The 18,190-nt window shown below is 40.6% G+C and overlaps 2 protein-coding genes across 4 annotated transcripts in view; both read left to right on the plus strand.

The window, feature by feature from the left end:
• The window catches only part of prex2 (phosphatidylinositol-3,4,5-trisphosphate-dependent Rac exchange factor 2), an 88,642-nt gene extending 84,763 nt beyond the window's left edge, over window positions 1–3,879 (plus strand). For both annotated transcript variants that reach the window (XM_069703678.1, XM_069703679.1), the window contains 2 exons: window positions 1,240–1,307; window positions 2,789–3,879. In XM_069703678.1, coding sequence (XP_069559779.1) covers window positions 1,240–1,307; window positions 2,789–2,834 — 114 coding nt within the window. In that variant the 3' untranslated portion in view covers window positions 2,835–3,879. The remainder of the gene's footprint in view (window positions 1–1,239; window positions 1,308–2,788) is intronic.
• A 1,964-nt stretch (window positions 3,880–5,843) lies between these two features.
• The window catches only part of cunh8orf34 (chromosome unknown C8orf34 homolog), a 58,422-nt gene continuing 46,075 nt past the window's right edge, over window positions 5,844–18,190 (plus strand). The window contains exons 1-3 of one of the 2 annotated variants that reach the window (XM_069703468.1): window positions 5,844–6,169; window positions 17,622–17,766; window positions 17,961–18,092. In XM_069703468.1, the coding sequence (XP_069559569.1) occupies window positions 6,101–6,169; window positions 17,622–17,766; window positions 17,961–18,092 (346 nt within the window). In that variant the 5' untranslated portion in view covers window positions 5,844–6,100. The remainder of the gene's footprint in view (window positions 6,170–17,621; window positions 17,767–17,960; window positions 18,093–18,190) is intronic. The other variant, XM_069703469.1, reaches the window with a different exon arrangement.

Consider the following 18,190-nt stretch of genomic DNA (forward strand, 5'->3'; position numbering starts at 1 on the left):
CAACTGATCTCCCCTGGGTGCTGTGTCCTTCAGGGACATTAGGGGGCATCTCTGTCCGGAGGCATCAGAATGGATAGCCGTGATAGGCATCGAATAATTGCTGATGCTATCCTGTTATCTGGACGTAACTCGGGGCAGACAGTAAGATGGTGGACCTGTAACTGAGAGGTCAGCTAATGCACTTCTGTCCGGTTGCTCCCTCTCTGCTCAAAGAGGAGACGCTGATGACCTCCTGAAAAAAATATTTGATTGTGTATTCTTGCTTGCGTGTGTCCAGCCCAGAAGTATACAGGGTGTGTTTGTGAGTGCAGGTGTTCCTGTTTCTAAATTGAAAGCCTAAGTTGCTTCCTGCCCCCCTGCAGTCGTGTATCTGCCGACTCTGCGCACAGCAAGCAGAGTTAAGGAACATTAGCAAAGAGCAGACATCCTCCTGACCGGGCATAATCAAACTGTATAACAAACACATACACACGGACACACACACACAGACACCATATTCATCATCCAAATTCCCTCCTACTTGCTTTTATTTTCTTACAAAGACTGCTCTGCATGTGCTCTTTTTCCCACAGAGTGAGAAAGAATAATTACACTACCTGTAGCAGTAGTTTAAGAGGGTCCACGTGCACCATATAGCACCAATGTGCAAAATTGATAGGATGGTTTAGCCAAGAATTTATACCTCGTTTCTCGCGGCCATTCAAAGCCTGACAGGAAGCGTCTCCCGAAAGATATGTTCGGGCCACGATGGTGTCTAATTGTAGCTGTTCTGTGGGCCCAGTGGACTCTTAAAACATGCGGTTGTTGTGTTTCTGAATTTATGACCATAAACAAACCTGTTCGACAACAAAGGCACAGAGGAAGCCATAGATCTATGAAAAGTAACACCACTATAATCAGCAAGGCCTCAAAACTTTCCAATTTCCTGATTTAAAAAAACAACTTCAGTAAATTATTGTTGGAAGCGCATCACATATAATACCAGATAGTGGAGAGCTGCTCAGCAATTGTTTCTTTCCTAAAGCTGAATCACCAGACTCCTTAGTGTCATTTTCTGTATGCAAAGCTTTGGGCAAAAACAGTTTCAACACTCACAGGGCACAAATGTTCTCCGGCTTATTGTTTAAGCTTTGTTTAAGCTCTTCTCTCAATTGTGTCATTCTCAACTTCTATTTATGGCTCTCGCATTTCAACCAGATCCAGAATGTCCTGAATTGTTGACATTTGTTTGTCTTTTAGGGGGCAAGAGTTCAGAATTCTGCCAAGAATCTGGGAGTGAGGGATCGCACACCGTCATCCGTCCCAAGGTAAAACTGCGGTCACAGCCTGTTTATGTGCAGCAACATCAGTGTAGTAAATATAAGGATATTAGCATTTCCTATCTTTGAGACATCTGTTGGTTTCCATGAATTTCACTGAGTTTACAGGTTAAAAAAAAAAATCCCAACTACATACCATTCAATAGTTTTTTTTTTGCTGAATTTTGGATTTCAGAGCTTATTTGAATCCACCATCAAGGATTTTTTTTTTTTTTTAAACAACCTTTTCTGAAGTCTACCGAACTATTCTACCATTTGACAATTGCATAAATTCACTCAATAAATATTAAGTCAGTAGGCCTAAACATGAAAACCAGTGAGAGGGTCCTACAGCATGAATACATAGTCCTACAGTGTCTATCTTAGTAGTTACAGTAAAAAGAAGCATTCGGTGCATGTATTCGTGCAGTAGCTTTGTGTATGTGCTTTCTAAGTCAGACTGCAGCCAAATGCTCATTTTACTCACATTAGAAGTGAGGTGCCTGCGCTCAGTAGCTGTAAGGGGAAGACAAGGACTGCCTCAGCCATTTGGCTATGACATATAGGTTTTGTGTGACAGGCAGCCCTTTTGAACCTTTTAGTGAAATTGACAAATACAATTAAGTAGCGGGATGATTAGTGTTGAGACATTGTGGTCGTGGGGCAAAATTGCTGCTCTCTCTGTAGGTTTATGTCATAACTGTTGCAGCTGCTGCAGAATATGTAAGTGTGGATCATTTGAAGATTCTCACTTCCACTGATTTGTACATGAAAGGAGTGCGAGTTTACCTTGCACTCGTCAAGCCCAAAAAGATGTGAGTGGTGCAGTCAAGTGTTAAAACTACAGAAGACAGCAATGTTGCATTAGAATGCAGAAACGGCTTCTCGTACCGGGGGAAATTGTATCTGATCAGTCATGAATAATATCAAATAAATGTGAGCTTTCTGTTCATCAACAGTAGAACAGACCATAGACTTAGCTTTCATGGACTTTATAATGGTAATAGTAAACAATTATTAGGCCAGTAAATATGTTTATTCTGTTACAAATGCAAACAGCTGTAGCTACTTTATAATTGATGTAAAACACAGAGTGTATGACTGTTTGATTTAGATTCATAAAAACAGGCCTCACAAAGGCTACAGAGATATAATATAGACAGTTTAATTTGTACCAGCAACAAGCGCTAAACTCTGAAGTCATTTTTTACAGTTTGGACATATTTAATGTTGTTTAACTTTGTAGCACAGAGCTGGATGTGGACTGCTAAGGATAATTATTTTTCCAGCGCTGACAGCTTACCCCCTGAAACTGCAGCCACAGTGAATTTCTGGTAACACTTCTGAGGCACCAAACAAAGACTTGCAGCGTGGAGAAGTGAAACTAATCAGCTGATCATTGCCTGGGTTTCTCCATGTTGTTCAGTGCGTATGAGAGTACACGTTGAATGTAATGACATATCATGTTGCATCTGTGTTTCTCTCATCAGGTTGTACAAGCTGTGCCAGCCTCCACCCCCAGATGGTGATCCATAATTCATTGCATCCAGGAAGATGCTGAAGAAGTCTGGATGAGCTCTGAGTCCCAATCATCAAAGTTTTCACCCCACCAACCCTAATAAAGACAGCTATTGGGTCCAATTTATATGTCCAGAGTAACTGCCTGAAGTGTAAATAGAGTTTTCAAACCGTAAATAGTATTTTAATACTTTATATTTTTCACTGTTTTACTTGATACATATTTGAATTTTTTTTTATTTTTATTGTGTGATACACATAGGACCAGACAATGTTTCAGAGTGAGATAATAAAAGATATACACCCGCAGGATGACGTTAAATCAGCTCAATAAAATCAAATGTATCCCATCAGTTCACTGCCTGCATATTATGGGTTGAGAATTATGTTTGTTTTTATGAGGGATATTTGCATTTAATGTTATTAGTTTAATTTGCATATGAAATCAAAAACAGATAACATTGATTAGAAGCATACTGGATGTAATTTGACAATGTATGTGTTCAAATTAACCAGTAATTTCTCCGCTTCTGTTCAGTTCTGACTTCACTGCTTCCACGGTTGTCAGTATTGGTTAATCGTCTGAATGTTTGTGTTTCTTGAGATGTTTATCCACTTGTAAATACACATATCTAGCAAAAATGTACTGATAGTCATACTGTTGTTTCTCACTGTGTTTGGATTTCTAAGATTGTTATATTCATGCATATGAGGTTTTTCAGTGATTTATCAGTATTAACATAAAGTAGTTTTGGGGAAGTAGAGCTATAAGCTATATTCATCTTTTTATATTGACAGCACTCAGGATTAAAGCGTCTCTGTATCACTTATTATTGGATGTTATCATTGTAGAGTGGATGACTTGCTCACTTCTATGCAAACAAGAGATGTAATGGATCAATAAGATCTAGTAGTGTTCCCTATATACTGTATTTCTCTGATCAATGTAAAGTTGATTTTTTTTTTTCTGCATATTTCCCTCGAAACACTAAAATGCTGACACATACAGTTTGTAAAAATATATTAAAGCTGATAACAGTGGATGAACCTTTCTATTGTTTTTGCTTATGAAAACTACCCACACTACCAAAACCCTTCGACCATCTGTAGATATTATTTAATATTTGAAAAACCTCCAACTCTTTATGTATACAATGGAGTACTGGAGAAAAAAAGGACAATGTTTTATTTTGCATTTCGAGAATAAAGTCGACATTTCAAGATAGAAAGTCGACCATTTGAGAATAAATCAAACTAGTAGCATTAGTGCATATCCTTCTACAAAATGCCTTGTGTAGATGAACTGATGAACAGAAAGGATATGTCGAATCACAAGACACAATAAGACAAGCTGTTTGATGCTGAGGGTGTGGCGCTTAATGAAACGCAGCATCCGAGATGCAGGTATTACTGCAACAAAGATCTCATTGTGCTATGACATATTGCCATCGATGGTTGCGTTGATCGTTGCAGTTGCTGCATTGAGTGGATGGAAGCCTACAGAACAGTCAACCACCCAAAAGCAAAAGCAGACTACTTCATCACTTCCATCGCATGTTTGGGAGGATGCCCAGAGTGACTGCGTGCTGACAGAGGAACAGAAAATGAGTACAACATTTCCTCTTTGTATTGTAACCTTCGATACCCGTCTGTCATTTCAGTTTGCAAGAATGAAAACACCTCTTCCACATTTGTGTCATTTCTCCATCTGAGCAGACACAATTTTCGGCACAATACCTTCAACATCCCAATGCTTATGACCACAATGTGTTTATGCCCTAAAAAAGAAATAATGTCTTTGTTACTTAAACTGACTCTGAAGTACAATTTCACCAGTTCATATGCACAAGGCATTTTGGAAAAGATTATGCGCTAAAACTAGTAGTTTGATTTATTCTAAAAATTGTACTTTAATCTTGACATCTTGACGTTATTCGCGTCCTTTCAACATCATTCCTGACATGTTGACTTTGTTGTCGACATTTTAACTTTATTCTTAACATTTATACTTTATTCTTGACATATCAAATTTATTCCTGACATTACCAGTTTCATCTGTGCTTTTCGACAGCATTCCCGACATTTAAATTTGGTCTCGACTTTTTGACATTTTTTGTCATTCCCATCATTTCAACTTAATTTTCAACATTTCTACTTCCTTCTGGACATTTGTACTTTATTCTTAACATTTTGACTTCCCTCTTGACATTTACAACTGTATTCTGGAATAGCCAAATAAAAATAAAAACTTCCTCATTTTTTTTTTTTTTTTATCCATAATGTGGCCTTAATACATGATCATTATAGTTACATAGGCTGTTGTGTAGCAATGGTTTTCATGCTTAATTGGCAAAGCAGAATTTTTTTTCTCCCCCTTATGCCAGTGACAGGAATTACAAAAACCTTGACATTTGGTTAATTCGGGCTTCTCCTCCATGCAGTTGCAGCTGGTAAACGTTGGCTAAATTGTGAATATTCAGTGGATGACCAAGAATTTAATCCATTCTTTCTAATAATATTCAGAAAGTCTCGAAGAGCTGCACGATTGAATTACTTTAACCCCAGTATGGTTAGCCGGATCTCCTCGCGGAAGTCTCTTTTGCGCATGCTCTGCCCACAGAGAGTGGCTAGTTTGTATTCATGGATAACGCGGGAATGTCACTCCAAGCAACAATCAGCGTTGCGTAAACGTATTTCGCAAGGGGTGACTGTCACGGACGTTCACGTATTACAGATTAGAAACAAGATTCGTTGAATTTCCCCGCTTTCTTGCAGAATTAACAGAACGCGCTGCACATGAGTTGCCAGTGCGCGGGTTTTTGCGCATTTTATCAGCGTGGACAGTGTACTCCGTGTTCAGGTAGAAGCATTAAAGACACAAGTCTCGTTGGATGACGACCGCGGTGGGCTCGGCTGAGCCGGTAGATAAATGGGAGTGGCGGTGGCACTGTTAACACGGCAGCCAGTGAGCGGAAGATTTGTAATCTCTGTCACAGAGCTGCTGTGCCATTGGCTTCTACGGGGAAGCTGCCGCCAGAGAGTCAGTCAGGCGACGAGCTGGGGAAGGTCCCGGGGCTGACTCTCTCCACCATGAGCAGGGCGCAGAGCCGCCTGCTCCGCACTTGACGCAAACCCGTCTCAACTTAACGTGGCTCCATTGCCGCCCGCTTTGGTGACATTTTCCACGTTTTAGTCGCCGAGACGCCTCCTGAAGGACGAAAGACACCGGCTCACCATATGATTTAATTCCGCTTAAAGCTCCTACGAGGCACATCAGTTTCTTCATGGCGTCTCCACAACAGTCAAGAATTCAGTCGTATCTGGAAAAGAATAAAATCGGACCCTTGTTTGAGGTGAGTGCACACGCGCGCACACACACACACACACACACACACACACACACACACACACACACACACACACACACACACACACACACACACACACACACACACAAACAACTCTGAAGTTATTGGCTGCCAGTTTAAAGGACCATTGCTTTGCATCAGACCAGTCTGCATTCATCCCTTTTATTTCTAGTTTGTGCCACATGACGAGCACACATCTGCAATGTGAGCTGTGGCTGAGTAACTGAGGATGTATTGAACTGGATTACATACATCTCATGGACTGTACATCGTAAAGCAGTCTGATGGTGAAATTGAAAAGAATATTTCCATGGCCTTCGGTGTGTGATTATCTGTACAGCGGATACCTTCCTGAAACGTCCCAATGCGCTCCGTTTTAACCGGTACTGTAAACCCATAAAGGGAAATTGACTGCTGTGTTTGACCTCACATCTCCATGCTCTCCGTTAGTGTATCTCAGACGATGGTGATTCAGCCTTCCCACCCTGCCACCGCTTGACCCAACACTGTGACAGTTTGTTGAAGTTGGGGCCACTCAGTGAAGCCAGTTGCAAATCAGATTAGTACACAGGCTGGGCTTTACTGTGCGTTCTGCTCCAGAGGACACAGCCTAACTACCTACCTGCCTCTTTGGTTGTTTGTCAGTCAAGGGATCGGTGCGTTCATCACTGGTTATTCTGGGTGACATCTAAGCAGCCCGGGGGAGAGCATGGCTTCATGCTTTGTTTGCTGTGGGACTAGCTGCTGAAAACAGGACTGCACAGGTGTGAGGCAAAGCAGAGACAGAGAGACAGTAAGACATTCAGCTGTATTGGCTTTTGTCTGAGATGCAGCAGATCTGTGTGTATCCATTAAAGAAGAAATACAGCAGAGAAAGACAACTCTATTACCACTGTGAGAAACAAGTAGTAGTGATGCAGTGCACTGTGTATGTTCACATTTACATTATGGGCTTCACAATGTGCTGACGTTTCACTTCTGTGCTTCAGCTGGATATGTGGAAGCGGCACACACACAAACACAAGGTGCATGTAAAACAGATGCAGGGGCAGTAGTGTTTCAGCACCGTGGACAGCGACTCGTGCCTCGCATGCGATTTCACCAGGGAAGAAGACAGGAGATCTTCCTGTGAGGATCAACTGCACAGTGACGGGCCTCTCTGTGTGCTCTCCTTGTTTGTTTTTCCTCCCTCCATCTTCCTCTTCTATCCGTCTTCCCCTTCTCTCTGTTCCCTGACTCCGTTCTCTCTGTACTTTCTCTTCATTTCTGGCTCCGTGCACAATAATATTGTGTCTCCTTTATGTGACAATTGAAGATGATGCCCCGCGAAGTGCTTTACGGGACTTAAGGGCGATGCGTGCAGTGCTGATCAAAAACACATTTGTTCCAAACATCAGTGAGTTTATATAGTGAGTCTTTTATTTGTTGTGTTTTGCATCCTGATATGTGTCCTTAAGTTGCCAAACAGACTTTTTATTCTGCCCAACAAGGACAGGGATCATCCCTGAGCTCTTCACAATATTTCGACATAATTATGAGGCTGCATTGTGCCATGCAGATTGTCAGGGGAAACTGACAACAGAAAGAAAGAGGTGTAGTCAGAGGTGAACATATGAAAACTCTCAGATCTGCCATTCTCCTCACGAAAAATGATTTTACTACTGTTGCACCTGAAAAATTTGATTGTTGTCCCAAAGAAAATCTATTCATGTGCATTCATTTGTGAAGAAACACGTTTGCTTATTTATTAGAAGAATCCAGCAGAGTGGCTGGGATTGGGCTTGTAATTTTCATTTTGATCAGATGCAGAGAATTGGTGCAGCAGAAGTAATAAAACCGCTGTTCTGCAAGGCTGCAGGAACCAAAGAGGAGCGTGCTGAAAAGTTAGATTCAAACATTACACTTAAAATGATACAAGACACTCTCCAATTGCAAAAGCCTACTAGAAAATATTACAAAAATTATATTATCTGTTGTGACAAAGTGAATTACAAAACACTGTGACAATATGATGGTCTATGGTATTTCATGTTGTACACTTTATAAATCTGTTGGAGGCAATTTCATGATTTTGGACATGTAAATACATTTCACTTCATGTGAATGGGCTTGTAGCATAGATATAGTAAGTATACTGTACAAGACAAACCAACATGATGACCAATAACACTCTAGAGATTTCCTAGTGGGACATAATTTCCACAGAGAGAATTAATGGAGTGTCTCCTCGATCCTTCACATTACTCTTCTTCTGTAAGGCTGCCTCACTTCTCTGGGAAAGGGTCTGACAAAATATTATTGATGAAGAGCCTTGACAAACACAAGTTTGTAATAGGAGATGTCCTGTTTCCCCAATAGTATTTAAGATAAGACTCCACTTACAGTATAACTACATATGTTTTAGTCGTGCCTCCCTCTTTGCACCCTGGGCTCTCCCTGCATTTTGTGTAAAGAAAATCACCTCAATGTAATCAAGTTTTTGAATTTTTTTTTTTAACTTAAAACTCTTAATTGACATTCTTTCTACCTCACAATCATGTGAAACGATCCATCACTACTTTCTCCTCCCCAACACACAGCTGCGGTATGAAACAGTGTGAGTGGGGGTTCATTTACTCCCCTCTGATGAGATACAGCTTATGATTTGCCAGAGAATTGATTTTTTTTTTCCCCCTTCCTCCTTGCTAATGAAATGGTTGCTTTGCAGAGATAGCGAGCTGAGTCAACATCGAATGAATACTCTCCAAAAAGGGAGGCAGCTTTTCATAATAACTGATATAATTGTTCTCCAAGTTATTGTACAACATTTTGGTAAATTGATATTCTTTTCAAACATTTGCTTTTTTCCTCCCTCAATCGCCTAACAGTTTCAGTGGAACGTGATATTTCTCTTCATTGTGGTGCATGAAGAATTAGTACAGTATTAAAGCACATTGAAGATCACATGTTCCTTTGTTATACTCTGTGATACTCAGTGAAGAGTCTATTTTTTATGCTGCAGCACACAAAAGGTAAACGTCCACCTTTCCTGGCTTTTGTCAACAGATCAGGATCACTTCAATTGTGTGAAAGAATCTGTTAAACTCTTTTATCTTTGTTTAATCAATGAGGATCTGCAAGATCTCTCTGCAAGCTTTCTGACATTAAACCTTGTGTAACAGGACCAGTAGGTAGAAAATGGAGCAGTAGTCTTTGCATTTCTTAGCAGACAGTGTAAAAGCCGCTCTCATGTTCCTCTCTGCTGGGATCTGTCAATCACATCTGAAGTGATATAATGGTTCTGTTGGAACAGTGAATTGACGGATCAAGTAAATGTACCCAAGACAAAAAAATAATAATTCTGGGTTGAACTAAAATTGGTGTAACAGTCAAATGTTGAGTTATAACACGGTTATGTTTAAGATAGTGTCATTTTTCATGGCGAAGTCTCACTTTCTCCTTCATTGACTTGAATAGCTTGATTATATACTGTAAGTCTGATAATATCTATTATTAACAGAGGATTGATTTTAACTCTGGTATGATTGCTTGCCGATATTAATTAAGCACTGAATAATAAATTGGACTGATAATAGATGATACACATGATATTAAACTGTTTCCTTTATGTTCAGTGGTTTTCATTTGTCCACAAGAGTATTTTGGCATGCACAAATGTGAATTTAAAACACATATACCCAGAAATATCAATCATCCATTGAATCACTTTGCACTTTTTTATGCTTTGTGTATATATTGCTCTCTTTCGTAGCTCTTATGAGGCTTTTCACAGCCTCCTGTTCACTTTAACATAGAAGAATGATCAAAATTAGTTCTGCACTGTGAGAACTACAGATTTAAAATCAATGAAGTTAAAGACAAGCGCTGGTCGTGAATCTGTACTTGGTCTCAGCCAATACCTTGATGTAGGAATTTAAATCAATAAGCTGTTCTGTTTCTACGATTGGTGTTGCTACTTATAGTAAAGCTAAATGAGTTTGCTTCTCCGTGTAGATCTCTGCAAGTGAACTGCAGATCTATCTGCACGGAAAATGTCCACTCCACCCTGCTCAGCTGCGTCGTTCTGCTAATGTGTTGTGTTCAGGGTATCAGTAGTGCAGCCCTGCAGTGCTGTAAAGAGGTCAGGCAGGACTCCGACACACACAAACACACGCACACTGCCTGACCTATCGATCCGCTCCTTTAAGAGGTATTTACTGGACTTGGTGTGATTGGTTATGGGTTATTTTCACATATATTAGTCGCTGTATGTCTCTGTGAAATTATATTATTTTTGCATGGGTGTAAGTTGTTGGTTAGTTAGGAAAAGAATTTCACTGCGGCTGTCCTCCATTCACTGTAATTCCTTCACAGTTCTCGAGAAATAGAGGAAAATCTTTGGAATGAGTCACAGATAGAAGTCTTATTACTCAGATGAAACACACACAGACAATTTAGTGCAACCAGAGAGGTCTTATTACATTTACAAATACACCTGGAAGCATTTCTCTTTGACAGGGTTACGTTCTCACTGACATACTGTACCTCTCACATGTTTGGTAATAAAAGACGAGTAATTTTATGTATATTGTGTCTCTACTATTCAAAGTAAAATATCAGCAAAAAAAAGTCTGTTTACTGCATACATGTAAATGCTGACTATTTAATATTCGTATACAGTCCAGCGTGAAAAGTGAAGTGCTTTCATCACACTTCAGAGCAGCCTCATTACCTTACATCCTCAAGATTAAGTATAATGTTGGCTGTTTTTTGTCCTACTTTCCGCCATTTGTGTGCTTGTGGGTTATTATAGCATGTAGTTAAGTCCTAAAACAGAGATGCTCGCTCTAATTTTAATTTCAAAATCCTGTTAAGCAAACATGAAGGCATGCTAAAAGTCAGTGTCAAATTGGAGTCAAATCATTTGCAAATTCCCTTGGCAATTTATTATGACAGCATGTGGAAATTAAAACAAAGTTGTTCACTTTTGTTGTCTCTGGGGGTTAAGGAAAACATTTGAATTCACATTTGCAAAATAACACCATCGAAACTCAGGAGGGAAAGGTTTTCAGGTTGGTTAAATTCCATCATGATGTGCCAGAGAAAGCATTTCCATAGACCTAACCATATCTCTAACATAGTGTTTTTGGTGTTCATTTTCTAGATCCCACTTTTTGTTCAAATTCAGTTTGGTAATCGCCAGATGTGTGGTCACGCAGGGGTTAATACAGTTCCCCTTCAGGCACAGTGAGTGTAATTACTACAAGACAGGCAGCTGAACACACAGCCTAAGGCCAGGTTGGTCTTGAGGGAATACAGGAAGGGGGCAAAGAGAGAAGGAAAAGCATATCGGCGATATCTGGGAGATCAGGCAGTGAGACGATGAGTGAAGTTTTAGAGCGTGAAATGTAAGGCGAGGGCGGGGAGTACGTCTGTATTTGTGAGAGGACAGGAAACGGAAAGAGCGTAGTAGCTTCGCTGCATGCTAATAAAGTTATGTCCAATTACAGCCCTACAGATCCTGCCTGCTGACTGCTGTGTGTAACTGATAGTCATGCTGGTAGTGTGGGAGAGCTGATCATGTGAAACACAAAGCCTCCTTGACAGTTTCCCTGTATTTGTTCAGCTGGTGACTAATGTGTGTGTGTGTGTGTGTGTGTGTGTGTGTGTGTGTGTGTGTGTGTGTGTGTGTGTGTGTGTGTGTGTGTGTGTGTGTGTGTGTGTGTATTTTTCAAAAGAGGGATTAATATGTGTCATGTGTACACATGTGCTCATAAAATGTATGTATGTGCTTTTTTTAAGTCCACATAGAAATTGTGCATTTTAAAGTGCATATTCAGATTCTCAAAGAGAAAGGTTCAGTGAGGTTTCTGATACAAGGGAGTGGGGCATAGTGTACTCGGGTTCTCAGTCAGATCCATCTCTCGCTTCTCCCCAGCTCGTCCAAATTGGGTTAGCGATATCCAAAATGCCAGACACGAGGCTTCAAAAAGGCAGTTCACAAACCAATGAGTGACTTCACGGTGAGTCGCCACTCGTTCCTAACTTAAACTTTAATGCAAGTGATGGACGATGAAAGCCACAGTGCTCACTCTCTGCTTTCTAAACTTTAGCTGAAGCTGAAGTGTGTGGGGCTTACAGGTGAATGATGATAAAATTTCAGGTAAAATATTCTGAAACATTTGAACGATGGTGATCGGGAAGTGGCAGAATTGGCTTGAACAGCAAAATATAGAACTGGCAGAAAAGAGGAAATAGCAGAAATTATACTGCGGTGGAATAAAGTCAAAATGTGAGTGAAAAGATCATTACTCAGCATTGGACAAAGACAAAATCAAAACTCGAATACGTTTAATTTCATTCATCATTAATTCTATGATATGGAAACAAAAGAAAATCGGCAAACCCTCACACTTAAGAACGTGAAACCAGAGGCTACAAAGAATTATTGCCCACTAAATGACTTAACTGTCGCTGATACATTTTCTGTCAGCCCATTAACCGGCTAATACTGAGCCAGTCCCCCATTATTCATGTTGAAAATGCCACCAAAGAAACCGGCCATATTTGTGCTGCTGCAAAACATGGAAATAGTGATGTAACCGGACCCGAGGTATTGCTACAGCGAGGGCAAAGCAAGCGAGGGGTGCGTGTCAGTGGGGCAGATAAAAGTATCTCCTCTGATGAGTATGAGCTGGTAGGGCCAGCCTGGTCAGGTGAAATTGCCTCTCACGCGGCCTCCTTTTCCGCATGATCTCTTCTGCTCCTGTCTGCCTGCTTACTCAAGGTCTGGATCTCTTCCAGCGGCTTCTCTCTCAATCTCTCTCTCTCTCTGCTCGTCTTCACCGAAGTCAGCTTGTCACATGGTTCTTTTTTTTTTTTTCCAGTAATGACCTCTTTCCTACTATGAGCTACAGACACACAGACTTCACCTTAAATGACCCTTAAGATGACTTTGTATTCCCATATTTTATTGACAAAGAGCAGGTAAATCAATGGCTGCCGGTGGCCTCCAGTGCAGGCGACAGGGACAGGGAGCCCTATTGGGAGTCTTGGAAGAGCTATCGCTACATTAGCTTTTTCTTTTTTTTTTCCTTTTAAATACAAGGAAGCAGTATGGAAAGGCTGCAAATTTTATAGCTGGTTAGAGCAACAGCTTCAGTTCAGGTGATACTGATTTTATCAGCCAAACATTAAAATACAGTGTAAAAGTACTTTATAGAGTGCATTTCTACAATTTTCCTATGCTTATAGCAGTGTAGGAAAATAAAAAATATATTTGGGGGGGCAACTTCTAAAAGATTGGGGCGTTTACAAGCTTTTGGGGGCACTTTAAAAAAAAAAAAAATCAACAGCCTATTTTAGTGCATGAAGTTGCCGTTTTTAGTGTGAAATGAGCGCAGATTAAAATGCATACAGTAATAACTAACCTGTGACATCAGGACTAAATAAAAAGCATGCCATTTCTGTTCCAAAAAAAAGTGTACAATCATCCTAATGTATAAAGAATGTGAGAGAAACTAATTACGCTTGATAACCCTCTAATATGTATAATTCACAAGGATATAGTTAGATTAAAAACTACATCTCTGCAGGTACAGGATTGCCTGGTCTCTGTCCGATATCATAACATTTACGTAAGTATGTAGTGCAAACTACAGTGCTGTTTGGGTGCTGTTGATACGGACATTTTAATTAAGTGACATTAATTAATATAAAATAAGGGCTTAATGTGTGATTAGGATACTGGCTTAAACTTGCATAAAAAAAATACTTTTGTCACAATCTTGGGGCAACTCCTCATTCGCAGTTTTTAGGGGCTTTCTGAGATTTCTTGGGACATTTTTGCTGTTGTCCCCCCCTTTATTTCCTGTGCTGGTGTACTCACACATAAAGTAGATATGTGAATGGATACACTGCCTAGCAGGAATGCAGACATCATATAAAGCTGACTCATGCAGGATAAATGTTCTGTGAAGGAGGCTCAATGTCTCCTCACATCCACATATCTATAGCTCAAACAGTCTACTAGGAGTCCACAACAGCTGAGGTGGAAATTTATCAGCTTACAGGTTGACAAAAAATAACAGTAAAGCAGAGCTTCTTGAGTTGAATCAGCTCTGTAAGTATCTGATTTTTTTTAATCCACCCATGTGAACTTTTTTGTGATGCCTCCTTTGATTCCCTCAAGATAAATATTTTTTTTGTCCTCAGAAAAGTAAGTGTCCAGGGTCACAAATAGAAAATAACCCGTTGAGGTTGGGCACATTTCTTATAATGCTGAGGACACTACGCAGGATGCTCTCTCCATCTCACCAGAGATTGAACTCAAGATTTACTCACTACCCTGGCAAGAGTACTCTCTTCCTTTTTCTTTTTCTTTTTCTTTTTTTCTTTTCATGTCACTGTGTAACTGTTTCCCTCCGTCCTTTAGTCTGCCACCAATGCACGACCTTCAGAACTTTCCCTGTCTGCTCTCCTCTCCTTTTCTCCCCTCAACTTCTTTCCACTTTCTATTTGGGGAGTTTGTTTAAGTTGCAGCAGCAGGCAGCATCACATAGAGTATCATGACTGTTATTGTCCCCAGAGGGAGTCCTTGAGAGCTTCCAAGGACATGGGTGTCTCTTGGCCGGCTGACAGCTTGTCAATTACCGTGACCAAACCAAACTGCCTGGGGCAAGCAGATATCTCACCCAACAACAGATCTGCACAGATATGGACTGCATGTCTCAGTGGCTCACTCCACCTGTTGGCCTCCTTCTAAATCACTGGTGCACAGGCTGAAACCCACATCTGTCTCCCACACATACATCATATAAACATGCAGTGTACTGCTCATGCTAAAATAAATATATTGACATTAAAGTCTATCTGTACAGCAATGTTGACCCACTTTTGAGTCTACATCTTACTGCCCAAGAAAATATGATTACCAGTCAAACAACATGTGCTTATCAAATCTGATGTTATTTAAAGCACCTCATTACCATGGAAAGTGAAAATGTCAGATACGGTTACCCTGCTCTGTTGTATGTGAGAAATGTAATGTATGCATATCTGCAGATATGGTAGGATCTCCTATTTTCTGTGCACTATGCATCTCTGCCTTTTTATGATGTTACTGTAGATGCTGAAGGACACAAAGGTAAAGCGGTTCATTAGCTCATTCAACAGCTTGTGTCATACTGGAAGCAAAACACTCTATCAGATATGCAATCAATATATGTTGGCACAAGACTGTTTTACAGTACAGACGTGGGCAGACTGCGGATGTTCCCGCGTGCTGCTATTCTCCAACAATTCCCAGAATCTGTCCATCTGTCTTTGCAGCTTCGCCAGCATTTACATCACCCATCCAACTCATGCCTGTGTACTTGTGTGTGAAGTTTCCACTAGGAAACACAATCAAGAAGATCACCACTTTGCCATCATCCCTCAGAAAAGAACTGCACATGCTTTACCTCTTCCCTGCAAGAAACTGTGAAGACTCTCCTAGTTTACTTCCTGTACAATCTACCAAATTACAACCTTCGTTTATAGACCTTCTGTTAGTAGGTTAGCTAAATTACCCGCAGGAGCTACTAAGCAGTAATTACAATTTTTACATCGTGGAATCATTAGTGGCTTTAAACTGTTCGACCCAGACCACAGAAACCCGTTGCAGTTTTCAGCTTTCTATTCTCTCATATGGTGCCTCTAAAAAAATAATGATTCAAAAGATATTATTACTTTCCTCTAATGACCTTTTAGATCACTTGAACTTTATCTTGTGCACTAGAGGAGTGTGATTCCTCCATTGTTACATCTACAGAGAATAATTTCAGCACGTTCCCTGTTTGTCCATTCGCATGCTGGTTGCTGTCAGAGCTCCTGTAGACACTGGGGCTGGACAGGAATGTCCCCCTGACCAATTACCTGATTAGCTTTCTGGGCACACATGGCACAGTCAAGGCTAGCCAGCTTTAATACACACACAGGCTGTCTCCCTGTATCCCTCCCCACCGCCTGAAACACACACACACACACACACACACACATATACAGATACAGAAGCGGGTCTACAAGGGCGGCTGCAGCCACCAAAGAATAGAGCCACACCATAGTTTTTACTTGCATAGACAGATAGCACGTATACAATGTGTACTTTTCACACAGACACACATACTCCATTGCGTACACTCTCATTTTATCCATACATTACTGCCAATTCACTGCAGTCCACTAATGGGTCCTTTGCTTCACTGCAGTAGTCATCCTGGAGTCTCAGCTGCTCTGACTGGCCTAAACCGATCAAACAGAGTTCATTCTCATACTTTATCAGACCAGCACACACAAATACAGTCACAAAACCAGACATATGTTCATTTCAGCACACCCTTCAGCTTTAAAGGGACGGTTATTCCTGATAGCTGTAATAGAACAGTTGTGCTTTTATGGTAGCCTGCAGAAAAAAAATGCTTTTCACATTCTACTTATATCTGTATTGTACATTCTGTTGTAAGTCTTAAGTCTTCATTACAACGCGTATGTTAATTTCCGTCAGTGTGCGTCTGTGCGTAGGTATTGCACAGAGGTGGGACTTGATTAGTTAAGACATGATTGCCCATTTTAATGCTGAATTCCCATCATGATTTTGATTAATTTCAAATTAGCATGCAGAGTGAGATATGGCCTCTACCTTTAGCACCTGTTCCTGTGACTCCCTGTGTGTTTTCCTTCTTTTCTACCCTCTGAAGTACTTTTCTTCTTTTTGGCTGCTTTTCAGTCAAATTTGTGAGTTTGTGCTGTGATGAATGTGTTTGTAGTATTTTAGGGATTCATCTCCACACACTGCAATTTACTTTCTCCATGCCTTTCATATTCTCTTTACACTTTCTGTAACCACACTGTCAAGCTATTAATGTTGAGCAATAATCATCCAAATCTATTGTCTGTAAAACAAAAAATCTCCCAGTGGTAATGAAATAAGGGTGTCTTTTTCCTCACGTGGTTATTTCCTATGCTATAATCAGAAATGATTGTGCTGACTATCAATGACTCCTACATGTCTGTTCTTCTATCAGATTCATCAGATGCTGCTCACTTAAAACATACTGTCAGAGGCCCACTGATTGGCCAAATGTTGCCGTGTTTGTTTACTTGTTCACCGCTAATTGACTCCTCTAATTTTGAACAAGCTTGCTGACATATTTTTTACTGACACAGAAAGATTTGGAGTCATAAGTGTGTTATATAATTTGAAGACAAGGGACTATCTCACCACTTTGGCCAGTTCTCCTGTTAAACAATCCCTAGACAGTGCAGTCAGCTGCAGAACAAGCCCTGTAATGCTTGTAGGGATTGATTGTGTTTCTCAAATTCAGCATGGTAGATTCTCCACTGGCCTGGCTCCACTCTCTCACTCTGTTTGTAGTGCCACTTTCATCTAATGGCTCTCTGCTTTACTCTGCTCCTGTAGGAGTTGATGACCAAATTGATAACTGAGACTCCAGACCATCCAATCCCTTTTCTCATTGATCACCTGCAGACCAAACAAGACAGCCCTGGCAAACTGCACAGAGCTCTCTCTGGCTCCGCAGCACTGTGGGCACAGAGCTCCCCAGGTTGGTACACACACATGCGAGCACATATGGTGTATATACACACGGAGGATAGGATATTTGCCTTTACATATACCCCAACTACATAATAGATGGCCATTATTCTGTGTCTGAAAAACAGAGCTTTCCGTGTAAAACCGCATTTGTACTTAAAGCACAGTGTTCTGATCATATCTTGTAACTGTCTCTCTCCACAGAAAGCAAAAACACTCGAAGGGAGTACAGCAACTATGAGAAGCCATGGCAAATTCACCCAAAGAAACCGAAAAAGTCAAAGAGCGACCTGGCTGTTTCAAGTATCTCTCCACCTTCACCAGAATCCAAATCCTGTGAGTTTAATTTTTGTGTCATCAGCAGTTTAAGCAAAGTTTTCTCCATCCTGATTTTTTAATTCGTTTGTTTGATCACACTGACACACACAATCCAC

This window comes from Brachyistius frenatus, unplaced genomic scaffold (genome assembly GCF_029030835.1).
Source record: "Brachyistius frenatus isolate BFR_SWC_R1_liver_20210118 unplaced genomic scaffold, ASM2903083v1 Contig_47, whole genome shotgun sequence".
NCBI classification, from domain to species: domain Eukaryota; kingdom Metazoa; phylum Chordata; class Actinopteri; family Embiotocidae; genus Brachyistius; species Brachyistius frenatus.